We start from the raw sequence: 12,853 nt of genomic DNA on the forward strand, positions 1-12,853 counted from the left end.
AGAAACCCACCTGCAGGGGCAGGGGATGACGTGAGGATAGCAGGGGTGGGGCTGTGGGACCCAAAACAGTTTTAAGAAAGAAGAAACTAGGACATGTTTGTATGAGAATGGACCTGTAGCTAGGATGGAATTGACAGTGACGACGAGAGGGAATACTTACAGGATTCCATTTGTAGAAGACCCAGGAAATGCACTCATGGGCACAAGTGGAAGGGCTCGTCTTGTGCAGGAACAGGGCACCCCCTGGTGGAGTAGAAGGTGTGAATACATGTGGCCTAGTGGATTTGCAGTGGGAAAATGAAGGGTTTGCCATCTGATTGCTTCTGTTTTCTTAATCAAAAGCAGGCTCTTGGCAGGTTATCAACCACAGGTGAGGGAGGCAGAGGGAAGATGGGAGATCTGAGGAGAAAGGAGAATGATGCAGTAGTCATTTAGAGCATTGGCAAAGTGTATGTACTGAAGACGGATAGTTTAGGGGCAGTCTAGTGTCCATTTGAGATGTGTGGTCATGAGTTAAATAAATCTGGTGTTATTCAGCCACTTAGGTGCCTGCATGGATGATGGAGAGTTGGGTTTGAATAAGGTGGGGCGTCACTGAGAGTAGGTGGGGTCAGAGAGTTGTGGTGAGTGCAGAGAGAAGCTGTGGACAGCAGACAGGGAACAAAGGGTCAGGTCACTGGGTGTGAGTCTAGTGCATGAAGTTCCTGCAGCCAGTTAGCTGGAAGGGGAGGGAGCACATGGTGTCCAAGAATGGGTTGCTCAACACAGATTTGGGAGGGAGCAGTTTCTGGGGGCGATAGAGCTCTAGAGTGTGGCTATGGAAGCAGTGATGGTGTCAGAAGAGAGAGGTGAACCTGGGTGGAGGGAGGGCCTAAGGAACCCGAGCCAGTAGGGAAGTCAGGAAGTAAAGACAAAACAGGGCCACGTTAGTAGGACAAAGATTGAGAGAAGACTAGAGGTCCTGAGGGAGCAAGGAAAAGGTTCCATAGGATTAACAGAGCAGAAAGCTGGAATAGGATGTTTTGGCCAAAGGCTAGAGTTTCACTCAAGATGGACAGATTGCTAACAGACTTGTGAGTGAACAATGTTGAGCCGAATAATGATATGGCTGTACTTGCATAGGTTGGTGTTGTCAGTGGAGGTGGAAGCAGTGTTTATTTAGCTCTGTAATTTAGAATGCTGCTGTGTCTCTTTCTTATGGCTTCAGATCGTTGTACAGGGATCTTCTAAGCCAGGGGTCCCCAACCTCTGGGCCATGGATGGGTACTGGTCCATGGCCTGTTAGGAACCAAGGCCACACAGCACAAGGTGAGTGGCAGACAAGCCAGTGAAGCTTCATCTATTTATAGCTGCTCGCCATTGCTAGCATTACCTCCTGAGCTCCGCCTCCTGTCAGATCAGCGACGGCATTAGATTCTCACAGGAGCTTGAACCCTGCTGTAAATTGTACATGGCAAGGGATCTAGGTTGTGTACTCCTTATGAGAATCTAATGCCTGATGATCTGTCACTGTCTCCCAGCACCCCCAGATGGGACCACCTAGTTGCAGGAAAATAAGCTCAGGGCTCCCACTGATTGTACATTATGGTAAATTGTATAATTATTTCATTATATATTACAATGTAGTAATAATAGAAATAAAGCACACAACTTAAGCATAGTGCACTTGGATTGTCCCAAAACCATCGCCCCTGCCCCCAGTCTGTGGAAGAACTGTCTTCCACGAAACCGGTCCCTGGTGGCAAAAAGGTTGGGGACCACTGTTCTAAGCAAGAGCTTACTGGTTTACTTTTTATTATGGAAAATTTCAAATGAACTCAAAAGTAGAGAAAAAAACCAAAATGTACCCCTAGGGGCCTATCATCACAGGGGTTGAATCCAGGTTCAGAAACCGTGAGCTTTTTGCTATTATTATTTTGTCTACCCTCTCTACTTTTTTGTTCACACAAGAAGCCAGTTTATTACTTGAGTTGGGTTTTGTTGAATGACCACAGGTCACATGGGGTGCTGGCAGTCTCACCGTAACATACAGTCAGCATTTTCAAAAAGGATGTAAATATGTAATACAGTTGTCTATCTCTTAGTTTCCAAAGCTTGTTACTTCACATTTTGGCTGATTGATAGTTTATAAAATGTGTGTGTGTGTGTGAGAGAGATAGGCCAGCATGTCTGTATTATCCTCATTGTATGAAAAAACAGATGTAAGGTAGTGTTAGTTGATACGTTGGCCTGAAGTTCCAAGCTTAAGTGGGAATACATTTTAAAGTCCCCTCTTTCCTGTTCCCTTCTGTTGGTTGAACGTCATTCATATAGCATCTGCTCTGTTTCACTTCCCCGTCTTTCTAAAGGCATCACCGGCCCATTCCCACACCAAGCTGTCTCCATGCCAGCTCCAAGTGCTCGTAAGACATTGTCCTATGCTTCCCTGGCACTGGGCTCGGCACCAGTGTGCCCTTCTGGACACCCCTTTCTTTACTAGCCTGGGTTGGGATGTTAGTTGCTGGGTGACACTATTCTCTTCTTCATTTGATGGTGACAGCTGGGTCTATGTGCCTCTGTAGTCCTTGCATGGACGTCATAGCCTCATGCACAGCAGCACAGATAAGGCACTCAGCCTCCTGCTCAGTAGTTGGCATCTGCTGGCTGAACACTGTGGACATAGTCTGATGTCAAGGCTGAATGGCTGCTAATTCCTTTAAGAGTGTAACTGGATTTTTCTCTCCTGCCCAATCAAGGTGATGAGTCTCGATTTCATATCCAGCCTGTGTTGAGTATGATCCAGTTCAGAGTTCACTTTCTGGAACATCAGTTATAGCTCACCAACCTCTATCTCCATGTAAATAGTTGGTGTTCCTGTGATGCTCTGGTCATCCCATTAGGGCCTTGCAGCAGACTCCTGCAGCCTTGGGCCCCACACTGGAGTAGTAGTCTCCCCTTCATGCAGCAGGTTTGCCTCCTCTGCCGCTAGAGTGAGGAACTTTTGGTCTGAGCAGCCTGCAAGGGAAACCAGCTTCATTCTCCCAGCCCATTATCCTGCACCCCCATCTTCAGGTTTCAGTTTGTCATGCCATGGCCCAGAGCACGTATTCTCTCAGGACATGGTTTCGTTGTATTTAATGCTCTGTTTTTGACTTCCTTGAATTTCAGCATCAGGTCTTTATTACCTAGTTACCCTCAATTTTAATTGTACTGAGATAGTACTGATTCAGTATTCTTTGGTATCACAAACTACAGGGAATGAGGAAAGGCTCCTTTTCATGGAAGGTTAGGATTTGAGGTAGATGAGCTAAATTTTAAGCTTTTGTTTTCTCAGTTTTCAGCTGCACTGTCACTTTGCTATTTGAGTTCTCCACTAGTGCGGGTCCGGTGCACAGGATGCTGGGGGCATTCCTCAGCTCGCGGGGCCAGGCTCAGAGTCTGCCCTTGGCAGGGGTAGGCTTTCTTCTCAGGTCAGAGAGAGGGGCTTCCGGTCACGTAGGGTGTCCCCTTGAAAGCTGCAGTAGGATGCTGACTATGAGACATAAGAGTGAGTCTAGAGCGAGAGACAGCCTTGGGAACATGGTACATTCAGGATTTGTGAGCTGTTTGGGGCTCTGTAACCTGTCTTCTCCTGGATTTACAGCCACCTCTGTATGTGTGGAAGAGTAGGGCAGGGGCTGTGTTAGGCGAGTCTGTACTGGAGATCCTGTGTGCTGGCCTTTCTGTTCTTTGGTTGGTCACATGGAAAATTTGTTGGAGTTTCTTTTATCTTTCTTTTTCTTTTCCCTACAGAATGCAGCTTACCTCTCATCCCCCTGCTGTGCAGTGAGACTTAAAAATAGGTCCGAGCATTTTACCTAGGAGGAACGGCAGTGCCTGATTTCCTCAAGAAGAGCTCTGGTGGGAGGTCATATAGGAATCTTCCCTGTTGTGGAGCTTGGTGTTGAACTGTTGCCCTTCTGAGCAGAGCTGGACTCTCCTGAGGCTAGGCTAGAGTAGTGCCCTAACCTTGATTCCTGGAGGGTGTGCTGGAAGACACCCCTTCTGGTGTTAGCCTGCGAGGGAAAGAGCTGAGCACAGTGCTGCTTCCTTTGTCCTCTGCTCGTCCCTGCCCTGCAGCTACCACCTTCCCCTGCTGTCCAAAGAACTCTTCCTGTGTGCGTTCTCCTGTGCTCGGGATTGACTGGGGAAATGAGAGCTGTTTTGGGAATTAGTTTCAGTCACAGTTGCCCCTCTATGCGGTGGTCCTCGGATTAGTTGCCAGAAGAACAGGAAGGGAATATCTTTTCAGCATTCACATGGTTTTAATCATGAAATTTCAACCATACGTGATATTTTGCAATAGAATATTTTAGAGTAGAATATTTTATTCATCTGTTTGTCTCTCACCTAGATTCAACAATTACAATGATTTTTACCACATTTGCTTTATCTGCTCTTTTTTACTTTCTTTTTTTTTGTTAGCTGAAGCATTTTAACTCACATATCAGACGACATGTCATGTCATTCCTATTCTTCACTGTGTATCTCTAAGGCTGTAGACAATGGTTTATGTAGCTACAGTGACATGATCACATAATTAACAGCACACACTGTGTAATCTGATACCCCTAATCACATTTCCTCAATTGTCCCCTTTTAGCAGCTGGTTTGCTTCAGATTCCAAAGAAGGTCCTCGTATTACACCTAATTGTTATGTCTCGAGTCTCTTTCATTTAGAGCAGCTCCTCCCTAGTCACCGTCTTTTTTCTCCCATGTCCTTATTGCAGAAAAAACAGGGCAATTGTCCTGTCACTTTTTGATACTTTGCTACTTACTTCCTAGTAGTTCCTCGGTCCCTTCAGTTCTTTCCATTAAAAATCAGCTCCAGCTTTGCTTCAGTCTTGGCAAGAATGTCTTCAGGGAGTGCTGGGTGTTTCCTATTGCACCACAGCAGGAGGCAAACTTATCTGGTTGTTCCTCTTTGAGTCATGCTAAGATCCATCCCTGGCTTCAGGTGGTGACAGCCTGATCCTGGCAATGTCAAGTCCCGGATCAGCCTTCCAGCCCCCTTTTTCACCCGTTGCTTATCATGGTCTAAATCAGGTGTTTGATGAGGAGTATGCATATATTAGCTAGTTGTTTCTTTGTCTGGAAAGAGAGTTCATAGAGGAAATAGGATAGACGCTTCTCTTAATTACCAATTTTCAGGGTAAAAGTTGGGCCCCTAGTTAATTCCAATTTTGTTCAGTGACTCAGGTCTCTCTATCTCTCTGCATGTCTGTCTCTTTCTTCCCCATTCCCTACAGTCATTATGAGCTCCTGAGGTTTGTGTATTTAATGTGTCTCACCCGATTGCCTTTCTTGCTCCTTCTGATGCTCAGTTGCATAGTTGGCTCTGTGTTCCTTTGGCGCACAGCCCTTTTGCTTTCTGGCATAACAAGATGTCCCAGGCTCATTTTGTAAGTGCTGCTCTGACTTTGAATCCAGCCATTCCTCCAAGCACCCCTTGCCTGTTGGTGGGGAGAGGATTTAAGGAAAGGGGCTCCAGGTGTGCTCATTGCTGTCGATTCTTATTGCTTCCGGGTCTTTTTAGTGGTAGCTAAAAAGAAAAAAATGTGAGTTCAAACTGATACCTCTAAATCAAATTTTATTTTACTGGATTTTTTCTTAACTTTGATTTTATACTTATATCTAATTTTTCTTACATTGAATCTTGGCTCCTAACAACTTTAACATAAACTACTTATTTGTATTAACCTACTTTAAAAGACAACCGGTGTTATTAACAGTTAAATTGTTGAAAGAAGTGTGATTTCTTTGCAGCTTATTTGTCAAAAGAATATGTTCTAGGCATGTACAATCAGTATACTGTGCTCAAAAGCCATTTGTGGCTATGTCACCAACATGATAGGTTCATTCTATTTTAATATTTATTTAATTTTATTTTTTGACTGTAGAAACATGTTTCCAGAGTCAAAACTTGGTAACAGTATATTCAGAGAAGTCTTAACTTTATTCTCCCCTACAGGTAATCATTAAATTCTGGATTATCTTTCACCATGCTTATTTATTATTTTATATTTTATTTAGTTTATATTTTATTTTAGATAGGGTCTCACTCTGTTGCTGAGGCTAGAGTACAGTGGCGCAGTCTTGGCTCACTGTAGCCTTGAACTCCCAGGCTCAAGCCATCTTCCTGCCTCGGCCTCCCAAGTAGCTGCGACTATGGGTGTGTGCCACCATGCCCAACTAACTTTTTAATTTAATTTTTTTTGTGGAGACAATTCTCCCTATGTTGCCTAGGCTGGTCTCAAACTCCTGGCCTCAAGTGATCCACCCGCCTTGGCCTCCTGGTGTGCTGGGATTACAGACTTGAGCCACTGTGCCTGGCGAGTGTTTATTTTTTATATACATAAGCAAAGATATGGATACATTCATATTACCTTCCTTTTTTGCAGAAAAGATAGTATAGAACATATAGTATTGTGTACTTTACTTTTTTTTTAACTTATAGTGTGACCTGGGTTTACTTCATGTCAGTGCACAGTGCTCATCCTCATTCCTTTTTGTCTTGTGAGGAGGTGCCATACTTGATTGAGCTAGTTACCTATCGTTGGCCTTGGGTTGCTTGCAGTTTCAGTGCCAAATACTGCCTCAGTGAATAACCGAGTATATCAGTCACTTCCTATTTTTACCAATGAATCTTTAGGAAAGATTCTAGAATTATTACTAGGACAAATTATAGATGCAAACATAATTTTTGTAGATATATGACCATTTTTGTTGAAATTTTGGGTACCTAATTGAATTTCATAATTCTAACACTTCCACCTACAAGTAGCCCAATTTTACCATTTTAACATAACATCTCCTTGAACACCTCTGTACATGCCCTCTTTGTATGGAACGTATTAAAAGTGTTATTTTAAGACCTATTGATTTCATTTAGTTAATTTTAAAGTATCACTGCGTATAGAGTAAAATAAATGAAAAGATTGCTAAAACAAAGTCCTAAACCTCAAAAGGTTTCAGAGCGAATATTCTGGGATTTGTTTTCTTCCTTTATCTCCTCCTTATTCTGTTTGTTTCGTATTTTGTCTCCTGTAGGCTATCAAAAGACTGGAAATAAGGCACTAAGAAATGTACCTTTATCTGCTCCACCACAATGAAGCAGGACATGTGTGGGTGCAAGAGGGTGTCCTGAAGTTCTCTGTAGATTTTCAAAAAACATTAATTGAATACCTCTCATTGCCAGGTTATAACAGAGAGCAACGCACACAGTCCCTCCTTCATGGAACTTACATCCTAGTACAGGAGACAGGCTAAAAACCAGGGAAAACAAGTACGATAATTACAAGTCCTGTAGGCTTTACAGGAATCAAAGGAGATGGAAGTAGTCTAGCCAGGAGGCCTCTTAAGTAGGGGAGAGGCAGCTGACCCACAAAGCTCAGCACAAAGTAGGGGAGGGCGTGGTTTAAGCTCTGGGAACAGAATGTACAAAGGCCCCGAGGCAGGAAATGCGTGGGGTGTTTGAGAGCGGAAAAAGAAAGCCAGAAGCAGGAAGCACAGGGAGTGAGGTGGGGAGAGAGGGGCAGGTCAAGTGTTTCAGTTAAGGATTGGGATTTTATTTTAAGCACATCAGGAAATGATTGAAGACCAGTAGGAGAATGACATTTGATACCAACATATCATGTACTTATTCTTTCTGTAGATTAGAAGGCAAGTCAGATGTGATGTTTTATCTCCAAAAGCAGCAATGTTGTACCTTCTGAAGTTCAAAGTGAAGATCATTTTCATTGTTGTTCCTTTGTACAGGACAGCTGGTTTTCATACTCACATGTAGGTCTTTTGAGGATTTCTTTTCTCTTTCAATAATATTCCCCTTGATGTTGCTCAGATAATTACAATGAGTGGTTGTAACTGGATTATATACTTGAGCTGTAAACAGGAGCATGATATCTACAAATTCTCTCCTTCAGACCTGCAAATCCAAGAGACACATCTCTGGAAGATAAGAGAGCTTCTTCCTCAAGACCAAAAAAGGTTTGTGTTAACTGCTGTCACATTTATATAAAATTAATTTTGGAATTAATAGCAGTTTTCCAGATAAAAGCATTTTCAATTTGTTTATTTATGTTTCTTTTACAGAAGATGGCATGATACCCATGTAGGGAATTTCCAAAAGCAACGCTTGCCATATACCTGGACCCCCAGGAGCCTGCTTCCTAGAAAGGCTTTCCTGTCTGATGTGCAGAAGACAGAATGTCAAACTGACTCTTCAAGGGGCAGCTGCAGGGGCTCGAGACCAGCCAGCAGTATCTCATCCTTTGATACAAGGGATATACTGTACAGTCCTTTTTCTAGAAGTGAGAAGTACAAGATTACTCTACAAGAGGAAGATTCTAGGGACTCAAAAACGCAAAGGTTTGCACCTTGAGAGCCCCTTGGAATGTTGACAACTCAGGATCTAAAACAAAGTTCTATGTTAATGAGTTACAGAATTCACGTGGAAGTCAATGTCACTTTATAATCAATAATAATACGAAGTGAGGAACACTATGCAGGAAGAAACCTTCCATAGAAAGACAGGCAGGGAAAAGCTTAGGCTGACCTTAAACTTACCTAACAGAGCAAGCCTGAGATAGACTGCCAAAATGGCCAAATAAGAGACTCTATGAAATAACAGTCTTGTAACTGTAGTAATTGTAAGGAAATTTTCTCCTCCAAATCACGATACCAAATAGGAAAAATGATCTACAAGTGCCCCATGTGTAGGGAATTTTTCTCTGAGCGAGCGGATCTTTTTATGCATCAGAAAATTCACACAGCTGAGAAGCCCCATAAATGTGACAAGTGTGATAAGGGTTTCTTTCATATATCAGAACTTCATATTCATTGGAGAGACCATACAGGAGAGAAGGTCTATAAATGTGATGATTGTGGTAAGGATTTTAGCACTACAACAAAACTTAATAGACATAAGAAAATCCACACAGTGGAGAAGCCCTATAAATGTTACGAGTGTGGCAAAGCCTTCAATTGGAGCTCCCATCTTCAAATTCATATGAGAGTTCATACAGGTGAGAAACCCTATGTCTGTAGTGAGTGTGGAAGGGGCTTTAGTAACAGTTCAAACCTTTGCATGCATCAGAGAGTCCACACCGGAGAGAAGCCCTTTAAATGTGAAGAGTGTGGGAAGGCCTTCAGGCACACCTCCAGCCTCTGCATGCATCAAAGAGTCCACACAGGAGAGAAACCCTATAAATGTTATGAGTGTGGGAAGGCCTTCAGTCAGAGTTCGAGCCTCTGCATCCACCAGAGAGTCCACACTGGAGAGAAACCCTATAGATGTTGTGGATGTGGGAAGGCCTTCAGTCAGAGTTCAAGCCTGTGCATCCACCAGAGAGTCCACACAGGAGAGAAACCTTTTAAATGTGATGAGTGCGGAAAGGCCTTCAGTCAGAGTACGAGCCTCTGCATCCACCAGAGAGTCCACACAAAGGAGAGAAACCATCTCAAAATATCAGTTATATAAAATGTTTTGCTAAGAGTTTAAAATCTTAAAACCCATAAGTGCCACTAGGAAGGAAACCCTGTATATACCTACATTGACCCAAGAAATATTTACAGCGATCCCTAGCAGAACATTGTTTCTGAGGAGGCGTACGTGAGATTGATTTGTTGCTTTATGCCAAGTGTGTGTTCCACAGCTTGACTTTGAATGTGGACCTCTGAGTGTCCGCCCAGGATGGGTGTTAGGTCCCAGTCATAGATGTTGCTTCCTGGGATTCCAGCACGCTGCCTCCATAGTTGAAAGACTACACAAAAAGCCACGATCATTGCCTGGCCTCCTGAGTCACCTTCTATCCATGCTTTGCTTAAAAGCTATCCCAGATACTCCCCCTTGAGGAGCTCATGCCCTTCCTTCCTCCTGATTCGAGCATACTGGCAGTGCTTTGGAAAATGGACAGCTCCCACACTAAGATCACATTCTGGTATTTCTGAGGTTACCACTTGATTTAGCCCCTATGTATCTTTCCATATAGCCTATTATTTCTGAACCCAGTCTACCTATATGTCCTCAAAATCCCCGTAAATATCCATCCCTTCCTAGATGGCATTAACTTTCATTTTAGATTTTAGGTGACTCATAATACCCATTCACTTAGCCTGTCAGAAAAATCACTGGCAGACATACATGTCCTTGAACGTTTTTGATTTGTGTGGATTCTGCTCATCACTGTCTCTGTTAGAGTTATTTCCTAGTAGCTGCATCGCATATTTTTCACTTGAATTTTTTTTGGAAATAGCTGAATGTAAATAGCAGGGAGGAAGGAGCAAGCAAAGTGAGAGCTTTTCTTCATCCAGAATTGCCCTCTGGGCTCCTTTGATAACAGATGGAGCTCCTTCCTAGCTAGGGAGACCTTACGAGAAGTGGATGGTAGGAGGAATCACTAATAATGTTTCGTCTCTATTTCTGTAATCTTGGGCAATAATGCATAGGAGTTTTCTATACCCCTTTGTTGATTACTATGTATCAGTTCTTTTTAAGGCATGAACGTCTTATTAATCCATCATTCTTTTCTTCATTCAACAAATATTTATTGAAAACCTCCTATGTGCCAGGCACTGTGCTAGGTGCTGGGAATACCACTTACGAGATAGACAAGGTCCCTATTCTCGTGGAGTTTACTTCTGGTGAAGGAGACAGATGATAAATAAACAAATAAATAATGTAGTTTGAGGTAGTGATTAAGTGCTATGAAGAAAATAAACTAGGGTGATGATTTAGTGGTGGGGTGGGGTGGGGGTGGGGTGACATTAGCTAGCGGTCAGGGAGGCCTTTCCGAGGTGGGGCCAACGTTGAGCTGAGGCTGGAAGAGAAGCAGCTTTCACTGGCAGAGCACAGAGGCTGCTCTAGGGGATGAGCCGGTGTGTTTGAGGAACAGAAGGCCAGCACTGGCGTTCGCGAGTGGCGGGGAGGGGAGAGATGCTGAGGTGCTCAGTATCCTGACTTTCATAGGCCTTTTTTGGTTTGTTTTAATTTTTGCTAGATTGATATTAAAAACTCATGTGGAGGAATTCAAGGAATGTTTAGAAGACCAAAAGTCCCCAATGACAGGAACAAAAAGCAACCAATTTCTAACTTTGTTTTTCTTCTCATTCCTATTTTCATTGATTTCCCACATGTAGTCCTTTTGCTCAGGAAGTCTTTGGGGAAATTAAGGATCTTTGAAGCTCTGAAATGGGTGATCAGGTTAGTGGTGTCTGTCAGCTGTCTAAGAGGTTGGAAAGTAAAGTACTCAAAATAGTCACGAAAATACTGAAAGTTTGATTTTTCTCTCCATATTTGAATTAATTTTTTTCTGTTTGACTGGAAGGGGTTTTTGTATAACTAAAACCTCAGCGCGTAAAGGAGATTTAAAAGGAGCACATAATTTAGTGGGTGGGCCATGAAACTAGAGATGGGATTTGTGGGTAAATTTGTCAATATCTGGATTTTAATCCAGACATCTCTGCTAACAAACGTTTGGTAAGTCATTTTCCATACTTTTCCTCCTTTTTACAAAGAGAGGGCTGGCTTAGTTATTTGCTAAAGCCCCTTCCAGGCCTGAATTCCATAAGTACAATTTACTGTAGTGTCTTATCACTCTTTCATGTCACAAATAGCGTGGAGCGTTAGAGAAAAGCCTAGACTTTTAGTTGATAGAGAGCCAGTTGAAATATCATTGATAGAATTTTAGTTTTAGGAAAAATTGGTTTGATTTCTAGCTTTATTACTATTAGGTATGTGAGCTTGGGCAAATCGCTTAATCTTTGAGTCTAGTTTTCTCTCAAAATGAGAACATTAGGCTAAATGATTTCCGAGTTTCCAGCTAGTCCTAGAGTTCTATATTTCTACATAGTTGAATTATTTTATCATGCTGTTGCTGGGGAATATGACTAACCCTTTTGAAGCTACTAATTTTATGTCGAGCTTTAAAGTCCATAATTGTTATCTTCAGAAAATATTATTTGACCTACAGTATGTCCAAATCAATTTAATAAAATCACTTTATAACAGGGTTCTGTGCTTGACATGCAGTTGTGTGAATTCAGTGGTTGTGTGTGGGTGTGTGGTGGGGAATTGGCTTGCACATTTAAGGCTAGGGTGACCATGTAATTTATTGTCCAAACTCAGCACTTGAGAGTGGAGGGAGGGGGTGCTGTTTATACATCTGGACAACAAGCCTAGAACAGACCTTAGGCACACTAAGGTGTGAGGACACCCTGGTCCCAAGGTCACAGCTTCATATGTAATAAATGACTCAGGTCAGGAATAATCCAGCTGGAGAGAGCACAGTCCACTGGGAGAACGGCCTCTGCTCTGCTGTGGTTTGTGTTCATGGTGGAATACAGACCCACAGCTCTTCTAAGAAACACAGCCTTGATTTTCACACACAATTTAATCTTAAAATGTTGGCAACTAATTCCTTTTCCTTGGGTGACCCATTGTGGTGCTTTCTGTGATCTGCCTGGTGCCCATAGGCAGCCCCTCCAAGCCCTGCTCTGGCTCCTGCTGACCGGCCCACTCCTGGGAAGGCGTGAAGTGCTGTCAGCTGAAGCAGAGGGGGCCCACGTTCTGTGCAGCAGTCAGCAGTCTCTGCATGGCTCTGGCGTCTACCTGCTTTGAGAGACAAGTCTGCATTGGGTTCCACCATTGGGATGGGAGCAACCCAAACTAGCCCTTCTGATGCGGGGGGAGTGGGGGCAGGGGTAGGTCACCTGCGATGGAGTCACTCTTGGTAACTGCTTGGATTTAGGGTGTGAACAAGATAAGTCCAGAATGAGAGCACAGTTTCTAACTTTGGAAGCCTGAATAAATGGCAGATTGCCTCTTTCAGAGAGGAAG

The 12,853-nt window shown here is 43.1% G+C and overlaps 1 protein-coding gene across 6 annotated transcripts in view; it reads left to right on the top strand.

Moving 5' to 3' along the window:
* ZNF664 (zinc finger protein 664) overlaps positions 1-12,027 on the top strand; it is a 42,051-nt gene extending 30,024 nt beyond the window's left edge. For 4 of the 6 annotated variants that reach the window (XM_032243737.1, XM_032243746.1, XM_032243736.1 and 1 more), the window contains 2 exons: positions 7,941-8,004; positions 8,110-12,027. In XM_032243737.1, the coding sequence (XP_032099628.1) occupies positions 8,711-9,496 (786 nt within the window). In that variant the 5' untranslated portion in view covers positions 7,941-8,004; positions 8,110-8,710 and the 3' untranslated portion in view covers positions 9,497-12,027. Of the gene's footprint in view, positions 1-1,285; positions 1,309-6,502; positions 7,801-7,940; positions 8,005-8,109 lie in introns of those variants that run through there. The other 2 variants (XM_032243752.1, XM_032243756.1) reach the window with 2 other exon arrangements.
* The last annotated feature ends 826 nt before the right edge of the window (positions 12,028-12,853 follow it).

The sequence above is a fragment of the Sapajus apella genome, unplaced genomic scaffold, assembly GCF_009761245.1.
Source record: "Sapajus apella isolate SASKATOON/1434 unplaced genomic scaffold, GSC_monkey_1.0 scaffold2, whole genome shotgun sequence".
Classification (NCBI taxonomy): Eukaryota; Metazoa; Chordata; class Mammalia; order Primates; family Cebidae; genus Sapajus; species Sapajus apella.